Source organism: Carassius auratus, chromosome 4 (genome assembly GCF_003368295.1).
Source record: "Carassius auratus strain Wakin chromosome 4, ASM336829v1, whole genome shotgun sequence".
NCBI classification, from domain to species: Eukaryota; Metazoa; Chordata; class Actinopteri; order Cypriniformes; family Cyprinidae; genus Carassius; species Carassius auratus.
In genome coordinates this window covers 8,853,710-8,872,368 of record NC_039246.1, presented here as the reverse complement: position 1 = coordinate 8,872,368, position 18,659 = coordinate 8,853,710, and the positions used below count along the sequence as shown (strand labels likewise).

The window sequence follows — 18,659 nt, the reverse complement described above, 5'->3', positions numbered from 1 at the left end:
TAACCCAACTATTAACAATATGTAATATTGAAACCCTAAGTGTTAGAATAGGCCTCTTTGTGAGAGAACTAAATGAAGAAGTGCTGTAGTATACAACTATGCATGTCTATAGTCAATGTAATGAGCAAGTCTTTTCCTTGCCCAATGTTAATAAACTTATACTGCTATTATAGTTATACTGCTTTTGCAAACTGATATTTACATGGACACTCTGATATAAAGTAGTACCAGGATAGCTGCAGCATAGTAATGTTCATCAACACATCCCCAGATAATAGCAGATTGTGACAGACTTTCTCAAGACAATAATACGCCCATCAGATCTGACCTCTTCACCCTGGCATATGATATCCTGGGGGCAGGGATCTGGATACATGCCAAACACTGCTGATGCATGCATTTGTGAGCATAGAAACAGATTAAGTGGGTGGACTGGCAGATTAGAATTAATATAAGGCACAGAAAAATGAGTAAGCCCAATCAAGTACAATGAGTGCATAATAACACATATTATTATTATTATTTTGTGATCTTTACATCTTTTACACCTTAATAAACAGTGTTGGACTGTTTTGAATATACATAAAAAAAATGTATGTCAATTTTTACATATATGAATTCCAACACCCCCCCCCCCCACACACACACACACTTTTGACACGGGATGAAATTCATGGATTTTAGGATCAAATCTAATGGTATGTATGTTTCACAAATGAGGCCCTTGAAACTATACTTTATTGACAATGTTTTCCTCTTCATAGTATTACTACTCTGTTATCAAAAAACGAAATATTTTTTTATTTAGTAGAAATGACATAATTGTAAAATGAACAAGTGAATGTTTTATTTAAATATAAATAAAACTAGATTATAACATACGAGCATGTAATATTAGTAAAGCTGGCATATGTGGGAGTTATAGCAGCTAGAAAACAAATACTAATCTTTTCATAAAATGTTTATGTTACTGAAATTAAATATAGCTGTTGAATAGTTAGCAACAATTAAAATATTCACTAGAAGTGAATAGTTGATATCTGAATCATAGGTTATAGAATGCAATGGCAAAAAAAATAAATAAAAAAAAATAAAATAAAAAAGATAATTGCAACGTTTTATATCACTATTCTTGCATTTCAGAGTTTATATTTCAGGACTGTAATATTAAAGTCTGACTTGTATGATATAAACAAATGTAATATTTCGAAAAAGTCAGAATTGTGAGATAAAAAGTTGGAATTAACTTTTTCTTCCTAATTCCGTTGGGTAAATTAGCTTCCATAGTACATACATATACACTTTTTGGTCTACATATACATAAGTGTTAAAACGGCTTGCCATAATCGGGATGGATATGATGACCAGGTTTTTGCCTTTAGGACCCGGAGGCACCGCTGCTCCGGATGACACTCGCGCGTTTGGACTGAAAGTCTTTTACAAGCACAAATTAAACACTACACTTGTGGAAAGGCGAGGTGCACTCAGCTGGCCCTGACAAGAAAAGAGTATATAACTCCTGAATGACAGTGGACGTGAATGGATCGCAGCGAAAACGCCAGACTGCTGCGCGCAGCTCCGTTAGGAATATAATAATTATGATTTTTTTCATTGCAGGCGCAACTAAGTTTGAGGATTTCCTCCAACTTCATGCTGGACAAAATATAAAGGGTTCGTCTGTGTAGTGCCTTGCAAACGTTTTTCTTTTTCCTTTTGGATACGCCAGGGATTTTTTTTCTTATTGCTTTTTAATTTTTTTTTTTATTTTTTTTTTTTTTGTGAAAAGTGTCAAAGTGAGTTTAATAACCGTTGGAGAGGAGGAAGTTGTAACTTGCTCTTTTTAAAACCACGTTTCTTCCTAAACATCCCACGGATATTTATAACACCATTTCAAGACATTCTGGATGCGAACTGAACGCACACAAGGATTTATGATATGGTATGATTTCAAAAATCTCTGTAAAAACATCTTAAACCAGCCTAATGGCCAAACTGGTCTTCAGATGGTCTTAACTGTTTTAGGATGCACTTAGCTGGTCTCCAGCCTGGCAAAGATGGTCTTCAGCCAGCTAGTCTTAAGATGATTTTTAGCTAGCTGGGTGTGCAAAACCACTTTAAAATGAGCCAACAGTTCAGTGTGGGGTGGAAGACCAGTTAAGACCAGAAAGCCATTTAGACTGGTTTGTACAGAAGCGATGTGTTCCAAATGACATCAAAAGCTAGCTGTACGATTGTTCAACTTTTAAAAATGCTTTACGCAATTTTCGAACTGATTTTTCTCCGCAGCGGTCATGGTGCCGTGGTGGCAGAAGTTAAAATGAGGTCTTTTGGCGAGCAGTTGGTGCGCTCAGAATGGCCCGGGAGGATTCGGTGAAGTGTCTGCGCTGTCTGCTCTACGCGCTCAACTTTCTCTTCTGGGTAAGACGAGTCCAAGTCGGAGCAGGTGGCTGGGCGAGCGCTCACGTTACATGGCACGCCGCTGCTGCGCGCTCTGCGCTCTCCAAGACGCGCAACAGCCACTCACTCTCCGACACACGCGCTATCCGTGTTCCCTCCCTCCCCATCCTATGTTATCTTCATGTAGAGGGCAGCCTGTATCCCAGCTATGCTCGAATGGCGCACATCTCACATTCTGCCAGGCGCTATTTTTAGGGAATTAAATGTGATAAGCACCAGGGTGTGTTTTTAGACCAAGAATGCCTGCGTAGGGCAAACTAAACCCATGCCACTAATATTGCAGCATGTCAAACATAGCTCTGTTCCTAAATAGGTTTCCAAGCCAACCAAAAACACAAATACAGATCCATGCAATGCTTGCTTGTTTATTAGTCCAGTTATGTACCTTTTTTGCCTGTCTACATTCTCCAAAGACTAAGCCACAACTAAAATGCATGAATTTTGTAGCAGCATGCTATCAAACCAAATTACATCTGTAAGCAATTTTCTTTGCCATTTTTAACCAGCTGTGATTTTTTAGTGGCTGTATGAAGTCTAATATTTGGCAGCCAGAAGAAATTAAAACTAGTTAACAATTAAAAAAAAATTATTGATCTCATATCTTAATTTCAGTGTATATTAATACATTATAAAATCAAACGTTGCATTAACGTGACATAATAGGACCTTATTGTAAAGTGATAACAATATAATATATAATAGATTCAATCTTGAAACAAATATTAAAACAAAAACCAAACTTTTCGGGGAGGAATGTTTTTGTTTTTTTGCTTGTATTATCTTTTTCAAAAATAAGGATTTCCATATTCAATTGTGGCTCAAGTACCTTTTCTTCTCTTTTCCCCCCCAAGCTTATGGCCCTGTGTGTGCTGGGAGTGTCCGCCTGCCTCAGGGATCACCTGAACAATGTGCTCACCTTAACCGCTGACACCAGGTGAGTGGTAGCAGATGGACAGGTGTGGGCCGTGAAATCCTTTCATCCGGGGCAACGGTCCATGTAAAGGTCTAATTTACTGTTTTCCCATTTTTCAGCCACTCTGGATCAAATTGCCTTGAGCTTATGAAGTAATTACAAGCATGAATGAGGTGTGCAGTTTTGGGGAAGAAATCAGATAAATTTGCCAGTTGAGACATGGGACTGGGTTGACAACCATTCATTTGTGTATGTTTTGTAATTGTGTAGAGTTTTTTTTCCCCCAACTCCTTTCAAGCAATAAAGGAAAACATATTAAAATTGGAAGAAATATCCCAAAAGTATCAATATTATCCTGGAGGCGAGTGATATCTAATTAGTGTTGATGAAAAGCAATTTATCACCAATGTGTGTATTATAATTTGAGCAGTTACTGAGTGCTCTGTGGCTCACTTCATGACAGGAATGGGAATCAACAGAGAGAAAATTGTGTTAAAACCTGATTGTACACAATGAATATGTTTCCAGAGTTGCACTGCAGTAACATGCTGCATCAGCCCTTCTTCCATGACTGTAAAGTAGAATATCAAAACATAGTAGAGATATGCTTGATCCTTAGTTAGATATTTAGAAATATTCAGTGTAAATTAAGCTCAGCAGCAATTATTTTTTTTTGTAATAATTGTATTATATTAAAAATATAATAAAAATATATTATAGTTTTTTTTCTTTTGATATATATATACTGGATAACTTTTATCCATATTCATATTTGTGTATACATTATTAATATATATTATACATGTACATGCATTTTACATGCACACACACACACACACACACACACACACACACACACACACACACACATATATATATATATATATATATATATATATATATATATATATATATATATATATATATATACTTATATGTATATCAAATTATTACCCCTAGATAATTCCTTAAAAATGTAGCATTGAATCTTAAAAACAATGTTGCATCTTAGAGGACTGAAGCAAAAGAAAGCCAAACAAAAGTAGAGACAGCAAGAAACAGGAAGAGAGAGAGAGCTTGCATTCCTACAGAGTATAATCACAGTTTATTTGCAACTGGTGTATTACTCAAATATGCTGCCCTATGAGAGGAGGAAGAGACTAGTAAGCAGGATGGACGGATAAATAAACAAAATGCACGCCAAGAAATGACTCTTCCTCTCTCTCTCTCTCTCTCTCTCTCTCTCCTTCAGACTGGAGGAGGCAGCCGTTCTCACATACTCCCCCGTCGTCCATCCTGTCGTCATCACCGTGTGCTGTTTTCTAATCATCGTGGCTATGGTGGGATACTGCGGCACACTCAAGTGCAATCTGCTCCTACTGTCTTGGGTAAGTAGAACTGGGAAGAAAAAAAAAAAACAAAAGACGAGGACAGCAGGAACATTGTGTGGTTTGGAATGTGTGTGGTTTTGTGTACCGAGAATATTTTAAGTTTAGCTGGCAGTGACGTTGTTGACCCTAACCACCCTCCAACCAGATTCCAATAAAAAATGCTTTCTTTATCCACGCATCCCCTCCGAGACCGCTGTGTCTTCACTTCATACACTAGAGGGGAGTAGAGAGAGACAGCACATCCTTATAGTCTTCCTCAACCATTTAATCGTGTAATGTTTTTTCACTGGTAACAGATTGGATTGTGAAAAGTGGCCTTTATATAGGAAAATGGAATCAGGTAGTTAAAACATACAGTAAGCACCTTGATGATGTCAGCAGAAAAAAGTTGTTTCAGAGTCCGAGTAAATTAAAAAAAGTTAATGAAACTCTATTTAGAAAAGGGTAATTAAAAATGTCCAAACTGCTCACTGTTAATTTGCTGAAATTGAAAGTTCATTTTGTTTTTAAATCTGATGTGGAACACAGAAATATATCCATGTTTTTATTATTATTATTATAGTTTATTTTTTTATTTTTATGAATACTTAATTATATAAATGTTTTAAGTAATATATAAATTTTATTTATATATTATTTACACTTTTTAGACATGTGTATGTATGTGTGTATGTATATAATGTATAAAAGTAATGCAAAAAGTAAAAAGTTATTTTTTTTTATTCATTAATATTAATTTAAATTATTAGTAGTACTAGAACTAGTAGTGTTTAATTATAACTTTTTTAGTTATTTTTTCAGACAAATGTTTTTGCTTTTCTGGAATAACATGTTATTATTAATCATGCACAGTGAGCTGTGCAACATGCAATAATGGGTCAGTATGTTGACTTTAAAAACACCATGACATTAAAATCGGCCATATTTTGCCATAACTGTTTATACTGATTTAACAAAAGACTTGTGGTCAGAAAATGTTAACAGCATGACAATCATATTCTAATCAAATCCCGATGGAAATGCTTAAGTCCTGCCACTGTTATTTCCCACCAAATATTGTTTTTCACTTGAAAATATGTCTTATTAAAGAAGTTAAATGCAGTGTTTATGCAGTGTCATGCAGTTTTGACTCCACTGCAGACGTGTGTTTAAAACTAGTGTCACTCATCTCAGAGCTACATTGGTATTCTACAAGGCCATATCTTTCTTATATTAGATGTCACGGTGCACCCTGCGACTAGTTATGCTCATCATTATGTGTGTGTGTCAGATGATAATAACCACATCAGACACGTGTAGTAACTTACTCTAAAGGTTATGGAGGCCGTGAAGCTCCTGCGTCTCTGAGACAAAGAGTTAGACAGCAGTAATGTGTAAGCACTGCACATCACTCAACATGATGAACTGTCTAGGAGAGCCAAATAGAGGGCACATAGTTATATCCATTGTGAGAGTTTTTTGTGTGTTTAGACGGATATGTTGGTGACATTATGACTTGTGAAATTGCAAGATCTTGACAGGCTGTTAGCACAGATGATATACATGATTTGGCCAGGAAGGAAATCCACCCTCCATCTGACCCTTTGAATAAAACGGGCTGTTTTTCATACTTTAAAATGACAGTCCACCTAAAAAATGAAAATCTGTCATCTTTTACTCGCTGGTGTATTGTACTGTATGTAGTTACTTACAAACCCATTTGACATGGAACAGAAAAGGAAGATTTTAAAGAGAGCGTCTATCGGCAGAGGGCTGTTTTGTGGCTCTCTGTCCCAGGTGTGTGGGGTTCCCGTCTGCTGACCCAGACTGAGGGCCTGTTTTCTGGGACTCCTTGGCCCATCTCTCTCCCTCCTCCTCCTCCTCTCTCTGGGTCTCCATTCATCCCGGTGGGCTTGTGTTACCCAGCGGCTCGGCGACAAACAATATTATCTGGCTGAGATACAATAGGTAAACCAACCCAGGAGGAGAGCGGGAAGACATGAAGAGAGGAGAGGCGCTTGGGTTACGTGGTCACTCTATTCACGAGCCGCGCTCTCACCGAGTGCTGCGACACACACACATTAACTCAAACGCTCTCACACACTCTTTAGCCTGTCAAAGAAAAGAAGGCAACCGGGAGAACATGAGAGCAGAGAGAGCTTCATATTAAACATCAGTACATACAGTAGCAAGAAATGTCCACATTAATCCAAAATTATCATTCCATATGGTTTAAAAACTCTAAAACCGTTATTAACTTGTTGTGGTTTGACAGCAATTGCAAGTATTTATTCTCTCATCTTTTGCAGGAATATGACAGAATATGAAAAGTAACATTCATCTTTAGGAACAATATTAACGTGAGCAGGCACAACAATGCTGGTAAACGATATATATATGCATAAGTCACATGAATAAACATGCATCGTCATTTTTTAATACCTCATCTATTTTAAATAACACTACAAAGCAAAAAATCTTGTTCTGTATATCCACTTAAGACAAAAAACTCATTGTCTCATTGTAGACAAAAGGCCAGAATGTAGAAAGAAAAAAATATATAGAAGTTGCAATAAGATTAATAAATTGTTCAGTTTTATCTTGTTTTAAAAAACATATATATATATTTTTTTTTCTTCAAATATTATAATAGAAAATAATAGAAAAGTATATTTTATACCAGTATATAAATGTAAAAAAAGAAATTATTAAAATAAATAAGAACACCTTTAAAACCAGTTTTGTTAATACATATGATTTATTTTTTCACTGTACTTTTATTTAAATAAATTTACAATAAATAGCTAAAAATCTATTATTTTAAATGCTACAAGTTTTATTAAATTATTAGTGTTTTAAAAATTTTTTAACACTATTTTGCCAAGACCAACATTCATCATTTCAGATCAGCAAATCTGACATGAAAAAAAAAAAACCTTATTCAAAACGCAGTGAAAAATTTACAATGAAAAAGTAAGGACAAAGTTATTTTTGTGGCTGACCTTATAGCATATGCATATATTGGAGTTAAATTTTTAGATGAAAAATGTTGCTTATATTATAATAACGTACATTTCTGTAAGTCTGTCCAGCTGATGTGTGGTCTTAAATATCCAGTATCAATCAATATGGATGAAGTTGATAATGTTCAACTGTGTTTAGCTGTGCATCCCTAAAAGCTTAAAAAGTAATAGCACATCTCTCCTCCATAAATCACATCATTTGTCATTCATGTCCACAGCACAGTCTGTTCAAATCTCTTAACCGTAAGCAAACCCCAAAAGCAGCAGTTTAATGACATTAACAGTAGCCATCTGTCAAAACAAATCTGATACGACTTTATAATGGACTCGCTCTCGTTCTGTTTGCATGACTAAGTGATAAAGGGGGTGTAAATTGTTCCGGTGAAAAGGAAATCCATCCATTTCGACATGTCCTGTTTTCTGTAACAGCCAAAAAAATGTGTGAGTGTGTAAGAGGAAAAGTAAAACTCTCAACAAATCAATAAAGCGAGAGGTCGGCGAGAGAATGTAACCTCTCTTACCCTGAGAAATATATGTGCGTGTTTGCAGATGAGCCAGCTTGTTGGGAACTTCCAGAGGTTACGAGTTCACACTGGACATATGTGAACGGCAGATATTAGCTGGGAAGAATGTGAAGAGAAAAGGTTGTCATTTTTTCGAGACAGGCATCAGACAGACCACAGGACTGAAATGCTAACACAGCAGTAGAACAGCCACAAATATTTAGAGTCTCCCAAATAAACAAGCTGTCAGACGGGGGTCTGCTCTGAATACGGCTCCTAACACTGTCATTCATCTTGATAATCTCTCTCAAAGTGTGTGCTCAACAGAGGGGAACTATGTTCATGTTAAAGAGATTCTGAGAAAGACAGAACCGAAGGAGATGAGCTCGATGTGTTAGTTCACAGGGACCTAAAGACTCAATCTGTGCATGCAAAAAAAAACATCTTTTTGGAATTTTGATTCTCTTTTGTTCCATTCATTCTGGGCATCCATACTGCATACTATATTTTTTAAATAATACGGGGGAAATTAAGTTAAAAGTAAAAAAAATTATATATATGTGTGTGTGTGTGTGTTTATATTAAATATACACTTTAAATTATAAATAAATGTAAATAAAATTAGTTTTTTTTGTTTTAGTATTGATACAAAATATACATTTTAATTATGTATTTTATATATATATATATATATATATATATATATATATATATATATAATTTTAATGTATATTTTATATCAATACTAAAACAAATAAGATTAATGAGAAGAAGAAAAAACAATTATTAAAAAAAAAACTAGTTTCATCTTGAATTGGAATTGTGATAATTTAATACCTGGAAGGTTATGTCAAGTGGATTGTATGATTAGATGCAGTATGCTCTGTTATATTTGCATATTTTGCACAGTATACCTACTGCATCAAATAGTATGCCTAGTATGCTATTCTGAACACAGCCTGTCAGAGTTACGCAAAACTCCGAAAAGCGACAAACCAGACCTCAGATCCCAGCAAATGTGAACACACACACACACACATTTGCTCTTATTTCTCCATGTGTGATCATCAACACCTTTTTTCTGCCCTATTGTTTCAAAAGATATATTTAACCAAACTGTCTTCATCTGTGTGTGCGTTCGCAGTATTTCGGCAGTCTGATGGTGATATTCTGCGTGGAGCTGGCCAGCGGAGTGTGGACGTACGACGAGGTGCGTGATGCTATGAATAAACAGGAATGCCTACACTTTCCTCTATTTCATGTCAACAACATGGCCCCCACACGGCCGTTCCCAGGAGCATCGGAATGAGGATCCAGTTTCTAAGCCGCTTGCTTACGATCTAATCTTAACTATTATGACTTCAAAAGCCCGGCTCTAGCACATTTCCTTTTGGGGGAGTAATAATAAGCGGAGAGTTTACATTTATTAATGTGCGGATGGCGGGTGGAGTCATCTATGTAAATGCTGTGGTTGGCTCTTGAAGCAAGATTAGCATCAGCCCTTACAGAAACCTGTGCGGACTAAAAGATTTAATCGGCGAAGTGGAAAATGGATTGCAGGTAGCATCTGCTTCTGTTAGCCCAGGGATACGTGAGATAAGGCGCACCTCCAGGAGAAGAGATCACACACACCTGGCTTTAATCTAGCTTTTCTCATTCAGACATACACAACTACTGCTTGAAGACGTGCTCTTATCAACAACCTAAAAACCTTTGTTGGGCTTGATGGTCCTATTGTGTTGTTGTGGCCTAATGTGACCCCTGTGTGTGAGCGGGTGGACAATGAGCTTGTTTACTGCAAAGCACCTGGCCTGGTTACATGTTAGCAATTATATCAACAGTGTATGCACTCCAACTTTCCTTGGCTTAAAGCCAAAATTGCAATCACATTCGCAACCCACCTTATTTCCTAAATGTGTAATTTTTTACTCTTTCCCTGCCAGCATTTTTGAAAAAATTAAATAAAAAATAAAAATATAATATTGCCAGCCACTGCAAATTATGCAGTCAAGAAAAATATAAATAATTTATTATTATCATTGGAAAACTTATTATTAACAAAAGGAAATTCATTTTAAAGGTTTAATGTGGCATGCTATTATGGTTTTATTTTTCTTTAGAATAACATGCAGTCTTGAATTACTCACAATAAGGCCAGAAATATGTATGAATAAAGTATATTAGTCAATTGTAATTTCATGTTGACTTTAAACTGACAAGCTTTAGCCTGTTCAGCTGAGATGACACATCTAGCCCTGGGCATCATGGGTACTTATCATATGCCCCTCACAATGATTTCCGAGTTGTGAAAACAGAAGTGTCTCATGGAGACTGAACTGTAAAATGCCAACTAGTATATAAATAACACTTGCACACACACTTGTGATTAGGGCATTTCATAACTAACCAATAAACTGGTCATAAGAGAGCCTAAAATTGGAAGTGTGGGCATGTGGATGGTCCTTTAAACTGCCTGGAAATAACAAACATTGTTTTTGTTATTTAGAAAACATAATTACTGAGCATTTGGGGAATTGCTTTTATGTCATTACAGAATCACAAGGGAAAGTTAGAAGGCTTATAAAACTGTAAAATGATTTCTTTATGAAAATAACTCCCCATCTCTTTCTCTCATCAGCCTATGGTACAGAGGTCTGATATGATAAGTCTGAAGTCACGTATGCCTCATTTCGGCCTGCAGCGCTACCAGTGGCTCACACATGCCTGGAACTCTATACAAACAGAGGTGAGAGGTCAAAATCATCAGCAGGATAGCACCTTGTCTAACACCTAACCAGCCGCAATGCGACATCTGATGTTGTTAAGTAATTGTAGTGTTGTCACTGAAAGTGAAAATGCTTAACAAAGCCATTTACCGTAGTCAGTGTGAAATCTGATCTTGAAAAGGACAAATAATTGTCTTTTTTTTCTTTTTTTGCATTTGTTCTATAGCTTTCTTTTTAGTCTAGTTGTCTTATAAACCTGCCATTGTATATTATGAATATTCTTGGTTCTTTGATAAATAGCTTTTGTTTGTTTATTGCTGCAGATAAAAGTGTCTACTTAATGTATAAATGTTAATGTTAATATACAGTTATATGAAATAGGATTTTGAACCAGCACAAGGAATACACAGGCCAATTGGAATTCAGAATGCAAATATTATGAAAACATCACTGTCAATTACAAATTTTCCAATATGGTGTCATTGTAATTGATATGTAATTTTATGAAATTTTATTGCTAGGTTTAGGTTTGAGGGATAAGTTAAGTGTTCTAAAAATCTAAATCACTTATTGGTAAAATTATAAAAATGCATATTTGCTATAAAATGGGTAGGTTTAAGTGTGGGGTAGGTTAAGGGGTGTAAAAATCTAAATCGCTTATTGATAAAATGAAAAAAATGCAATGATGTGAATATCTTTATAATTAAATTAAATTAAATTAAATTAAATTAAATTAAATTAAATTAAATTTAAATTTTATTATATAAGAGATACGTAAATATTTAACATTTTTTAGCTAAAAATACGTACATTGTACATTTTAAACATTGAAATACATCTAAATTATATGTTTCAGCATCAATAAAAACGCACAAAAATGTTAGTTTTGTGCTTGTAAATGTCACGTATTGCCTACATATAGACAATGAGACTAGGCTGAATTTTCAAGCCTGTCTTACAGCTGAAGTGTTGTGGAGTGATCTACTTCACTGACTGGCTGGAAATGACAGAAATGGAGTGGCCACCTGACTCCTGCTGCTCCAATCAGTATCCAGGATGTGCCCGCCATGCCCACTACAATGACCTCAGTGACCTTTACCAGGAGGTGAGCTTATTTTGATGTTATAAACCCAGATTTTTTTATTATTCCTCTAGGCCAAATAGGGTTGATGATTTTGTTGTTTTATTATTATTATTATCAGAATAATTAAGATTACAAAACCTCTTATAATGAGTAAATATATCTGTTTAATCAATATATACCAGTTGTTTTGATTAGTCCAATATAGGTTTGAAATTGTTTAGACTTTTGGCAAGACGGTTAAATGTTGAAGTGAAGATAAATCACTATTTATTATTTTAATAATAAAAAAGTATTGATGTACTCACATAAGTACTTCTTATGTGGTCCAGTGGTGTCTCGTGAAAGTCATGGCGCAACTGCCAAAGATGCTCATCTGCAAATGTATACAAACAAAAACTTTGTGAACTCTAACCTGGACAGATAGATAAAATTGAGAAATGAATTTTTGGTGGACCATTGGTTAGTAATACATAGTTTCAATAAAATGGAAATCAAAAGAAAACCAAACTGACTTCTTAACCATTTCTTGCAATGTCTATTCATTGATTTACTCATCGGTCACAAAAATGGCATCTTCATTTTGAGAGCTTCTCTGCAAATATTGATATTTGTGGAATTGCATGTAGTTATTTGATTAACATTTTAATTGATTGATGGCCCTAATTAAAACATGACTTTGCCGTTGACTTTGTAAAAATGAGGCCAGACAGTGGAGAGATTCACTCACCTGCTGAGCGTGTGTTTAATCAAGCTGTGTTGCCAGTGAGTGTTGAGAGACTCCAGCAGTGCAATTAAAGTCAGTCACGTAGCGCAGAGACGCACCTGTGTGTTGAGTACCAAAACACACAGTGTCTCATCCAACCCCCTGCTCTTCAAATGCCCTGTCTGTGACTCGTCTGCCACACTCTAGTTCAGTCTTTGAAAGGTTTGGAAAAGGTTTAAAAAGTTTTGAAGTTTGGAGCTTAAGATAAAATGAGATAAAATGAGTTTAGACAGACAGATAGAGAGACAGAACGACAGACAGATAGACAGACAGAAAGACAGACATACAGACAGACAGACAGACAGACAGGCTGGCAGGCAGGCAGATAGATAGATAGACAGATAGACATACAGAACGACAGACAGATAGACAGACAGAAAGACAGACAGACAGACAAACAGACAGACAGACAGACAGACAGACAGACAGACAGACAGACAGACAGACAGACAGGCTGGCAGGCAGGCAGATAGATAGATAGACAGACAGATAGACATACAGAACGACAGACAGATAGACAGAAAGACAGACAGACAGGCAAACAGACAGACAGACAGACAGACAGACAGGCTGGCAGGCAGGCAGATAGATAGATAGATAGATAGATAGATAGATAGATAGATAGATAGATAGATAGATAGACACAGAGAGACAGACAGATAGATAGATAGATAGATAGATAGATAGATAGATAGATAGATAGATAGATAGATAGATAGATAGATAGACATAGATAGATAGATAGATAGATAGATAGATAGATAGATAGATAGATAGATAGATAGATAGATAGATAGACACAGATAGATAGATAGATAGATAGATAGATAGATAGATAGATAGATAGATAGATAGACACAGACAGACAGACAGACAGACAGACAGACAGATAGATAGATAGATAGCCCAACCCTGTTATACATGCATATCTGCTGCCTTTGTTCAGGCTTCAGGAAAAGAGGCTAATTTTTTATCCATAATATTGTACACATAATAAACACAGTGTGTTTGTGGTAAAGCAGCCAGCAGAGCTCAGCCTTTCAGACAGATCCCACAGCAGAAGAGTGAAAGCAGGGCTTTGTTGAATAAGACAGGAACGTTGATCACTAGAGGGAGAGTCAGGAGTGAAGGACTGAGGGTGTGGAGACTGATCCTCACCCACTTCCTGTCTCTGTCTCTCTTTCTGAGTGGATGACTGGGGAATTACTCCACAGTATAAATCCCTCACTAACAGGAAATAGTTTACCTGGCCTTCCACAATTCAGCATAGGAAATACCCCAAACACACAGGCATGCACGCGAGCGGATGAATGTGTCACATTGCTCGGATATTTGTGTGGCAGATGTTGTGCTGGCAGAAATGTAGGAAAGAGTTACATGAAAACAACCTGTTAAAGCGGAAGTGTGATTTTTTTTTATTTTTTTTTTTATACTTTTTCATGTACTAGTTTAATGTGAAAAGACAACTATAGTGAGACATTAGAAGGTTAAATGTTGAGCTTTTTGCACCTTCTGTATTGTTTGATTGGCCTAACATATTAAAATCAGTCTAAATGCATTCTTCTGAACAATTTCTGACTGAAACTGAGAAATTTTATCCTTTGGGAATTGATTGAATGGTGAAAAGTAGTTATAATGCACCATAATGTGGCTAGACTAATAATGTAGCTTATGCTAATTTGTGTAAACTGTGCCTAAATAGCCACCACTGATACCAGAATCTAAAACTAGCAAGGCCTGATGTCAAGGGAAAAGAAGTTTCAAAATAAGAGTTCCTTTTTTTCTTTTCGGAATAGCATTTTTAGAGATTCGTTAAACCAGGAAAGAAACAATGAAAACTGATTTTTCAAGAGTGCTCTGGCCAAGATGTGATGATAATTAAAGAACACCTATAAAATTAAATAAAAAATAGTAAAATTAAATAAATACAAATAAATGTAAAAACGTAAAAAATAGTAATTAAAAAGTACAATTTAAAAATAAATATTAATTTAAATAAAAAATTACAACTTTAGAGAAATGTGCCACAAATACGAGATTTAAAGAGAGACAAAAGTAATCAGTGACACCATATTTTCATCACTTTAGTTTGTTAGAATTATCCAACCTAGAAACATGCATTAAGAAATGAACAAGGGTTGACATTTACTGAATTTGTTTTCAACAGGGTTGTGGACCCAAGATCTACAGTTTTATCCGGGGCACGAAGCAGCTGCAGGTGTTGAGGTTCTTGGGCGTGTCAATCGGCGTGGCTCAGATCCTAGCCATGACGTTGACTGTGACACTGCTATGGGCCCTCTATTACGACCACAAACCACCTGACCCAGCATCCCCGGATGCTTTGATCCAAACGCACTGCCCCGCAGAAGACGCTCAGAAGCCCCGACACTCACATTCACGAGCCCCTGAGGCCTGGGCCAACACGCCTGCTAATGGACACACCCAGTTTGAGATGGAGCAGCTTTCCTAGCAGTGACTTCATGGTGACCCATCGGCTACTTCAACACTGCGGAGACACTAAAAATGACACTGAATGGATTGGACAGCAGTGAACTGGACCAGAAAATGGACCTTGTGGAATGTGAAGTAGTTCTGTGTGCCCGGATAACAAGATTTAGGCAGTGTGAACAGTTTTATAGAAAACTTTATATACCTGTGGATAAAGTGGCTTTTTGTGGACATCACATAGAAGATGAAGAGGATTTACTGGGTTCTTCCTAAATAAAGCCATTGCCTCTGTCTCTACGGACTTGAATTCTCCAGAGGGAGGTTTCTAGAGTGAACCATTTTCACTTAAATCTTATTTCCTCTCAGTGAAATATCCCGTCATCACTTACACTGACATAGTTGCAAACCTGGTGATTTTAGCCACTACTTTGCCATGTGAGACAAGAATTGTAAAAAATTGATTTTATCTTAGTCCAAAATTGGCAATCGTTTAACCTTCACTTCACACTGTGTTCAGAATTTACCTCAAGTTTGTTCAGAAAAATGTACTAATTCCTTCTTTCACCAAGCTATGACAGACTTCAAACACTCCGACTTGTTTTCTTCACTAGCGCAAAGGTTTGTGTGGTACTATTTAAATGTTTGTTTAAACATTCATATTCATTTAAATAAGCATTCATGACAATTTTGTCTAAGATATAGAGTGTGACATGCAAAACATAAACAGTTTGCTTTGGCTTTTCTCAACCAGTTCATATTGTGAAATCTGCCAGTCATAAAGGAAAGGAAAAATACATTGTGTATACACACACACACACACACACACATGCACACAAAGAAACACACACAAGTTTGAGTCCTAATGAGATTTTTCAGTTGGAATGAATGACGTTGCTGCTAAAAGCTCATTATGAAGATGCTAGGATAAATTTGAGCGGGTTTTCATGTCTTAATTTAACAGCTCTGTGATTTGTTTCATATGGACTGGTGCATTAATGAGTGTTTTGGATCTCAAAAGTAGTAATACTTTTCTATGCAGTAGTCTGCACAAAAAATAGGTTATAATAGGATTAAACTCTGCTGAAAGTTTGAGAAACCTTTTGCATGTGAATCAGGACATTAAACACGACGAGATGGTGTTACTCAAAACCTGTGTGTGTTTGTTCATAGACAAGTGACATTTCAGCCAACATAATGTGTACCCTGATTTTTAAATAATAGATGAGTCAAAGGAGAAAATTATGGAAGATCTTGAACACCAACAGGTTTAGGGATAAAAAAAGATTAAAAAAAATAAATAGTACAGATGATTTTAATTTTATTCTTTTATATTATATTACACAACATATTCTATATATTGTGTAATATATATACATATATGTGTGTGTGTGTGTGTGTGTGTGTAGGGATAAGTATTCTATATGTTTTCATTTAAATAATCAAAAGAAATGGACATTCACTAAAAATAGTCAGTTATGATTTCATGTTTCGTAACGTTTCCAAACTACCGTTTTATAATGCAAACTCAAAAAACTGTTACATTTTTAAAGGCCTAAAATTCCTTATGAATGGTCAAACATTTGTCAACACTGCAAGGTCCAGCATATTTCACTAACATGTCTCTGGCAGATAATTCACCAATTTCATGCCTAGCAACAACCATAACGGTGCATTTCAAACAACTGAGGCATGAAGTAGAGCCCGTTTTTTTTTATTGCGTATTCACTTCCGCTGAATCGAGCTGATTTTCTGCAGAGTGCTCTTTTGTAAGTGTGAGCATTCCAGAGGTGTCACGCTTAAGTGCTACTGGGTGGAAACATGGAAGGAATTTTTGGCCCCGTTCTGGACTTGACGGGAGACATCCTTGGCTGAGGGAAAGCGAAGGGATTTAGCTTTGGCCTGCTTCGTGAATTTGAACAGATGTAAAGCAATGAATAAAACATCTCAATGGATAGTGCACTTAGAGAGGGAGGAAGTAGACACATGGAAAAAGACACAAGCTATGTTTGAATAGACCACTAAAATACTGTAAACTGCACTGTATTCTTCATACTAATGCATCATTGTAACACTAAACATTTCAAGCAGTGGCATAATGAATTTCTTTCAGAAGATCTTATAGGATTAGTTCAACCAAAAATTGTAATTCTGTCATTAATTACTCTCATGAGGTTCCAAACCTTTGTTTATCTTCGGAAGACAAATGATTATATTTTTGATTCTGACATGCGTGCTTTATCCTGAATGTAAACAATGCTGATTGCACTGATTATGTCCTGGGGTACTCTCCAAAAGGCGGAAGATGGTAACTTGGGGACAAGAATTGTTTGAATAAATTGTTATTATTGTTTCCTTTGTGCACGAAAAAGCATTCTCGTGGCTTTGTAAAATTACGACCGAACCACTGATGTCACATGGAGTGTTTTCCAATGTCCTTGCTGCTTTTCTGGACCTGGGAATATTGCATGTGCGTTGCTGTCTATGGAGGGTCAGAGAGCTTTCAGAATTCATCAAAGCATGCTAATCCAAACATAGCTTGTGGAGAGCTAGAAATGCTTCTGTCAGCTTCCTCTTTCCCCACCACTCATTGCCGGTGGAGGATCTAATTTATGAATCAGAGAGGAACACACAGCATTGCCGTCACACAAGCTTACAAAAGACATACTGTTTCCTCTCTTGTTGCTAACACCCCCCACTCTCTATTCATCTCCTGTGTGAGAGAGAGCCTGACAGAGAGCGTAAAGCTAGCCTTATATCATGTTAGCTGGTGTGTGTTCACAAACTGTGGTAAATCACTGTCAAAACGTGGTTCTTTCCAGCCAAAGGAACCAATTGAGATCGGTCGACTTCATGTCATTCGCTGTTTAGCGTGGGTGCAGATGTACAGAGTGTTTCGCACAGACTGTACTATCATATAGACAGTCTCGCTCCCTCTTTCCTTTCGCGGAGTACAGTAAAACGAGTCAACAGGGAAATAAAACCATTAACCTTTCACCTCCCCGCAAAAATAGCTGCGGAGAGGACAGCTGCAGCTTGTATGAAGTCCAACTTCAATATCCCCCTGTGTGCGGCGAGGTCCCCCTCCTTCTGCGTCCCTCAGATACGGTCTCTTCCTACAACCGACTTCAAACATCTCAATTACCCTCGGCGTGATGGGAAATATGCTAATGCGTAGCACTATCGCTCGCCTGCTGGGAGCTCACCACAGACCTGCAGTTGGCTTGTTCTGAATGAGCTTGAAAAATTGGTGCAATCCCTTGCCTTCCGGCCCTCCTCATCCCTCGATTCCTGTGTTTAAAGGAGGAACTGAGCAGTCATCGCATTTAGGATGCTCATGTGTAACGTAATCATGCTAAGTGCCTATAGAGGTTG

The 18,659-nt window shown here is 36.6% G+C and overlaps 1 protein-coding gene across 2 annotated transcripts; it reads left to right on the top strand.

Annotated features, from left to right (window-relative positions):
• Positions 1–1,419: 1,419 nt before the first annotated feature.
• Positions 1,420–16,564, top strand: LOC113058093 (tetraspanin-12-like). 2 transcript variants are annotated; one of them, XM_026225787.1, is made up of 8 exons: positions 1,420–1,939; positions 2,287–2,418; positions 3,309–3,391; positions 4,623–4,758; positions 9,411–9,476; positions 10,905–11,012; positions 11,954–12,097; positions 15,004–16,564. In XM_026225787.1, the coding sequence occupies exons 2-8, from the start codon at positions 2,353–2,355 to the stop codon at positions 15,307–15,309; spliced, it is 909 nt and encodes a 302-aa protein (XP_026081572.1). In that variant the 5' UTR covers positions 1,420–1,939; positions 2,287–2,352; the 3' UTR covers positions 15,310–16,564. The 2 variants fall into 2 exon arrangements, with proteins under 2 accessions (XP_026081572.1, XP_026081576.1); XM_026225791.1 differs by having other exon boundaries at positions 1,424–1,939; positions 15,007–15,309.
• Positions 16,565–18,659: the final 2,095 nt, after the last annotated feature.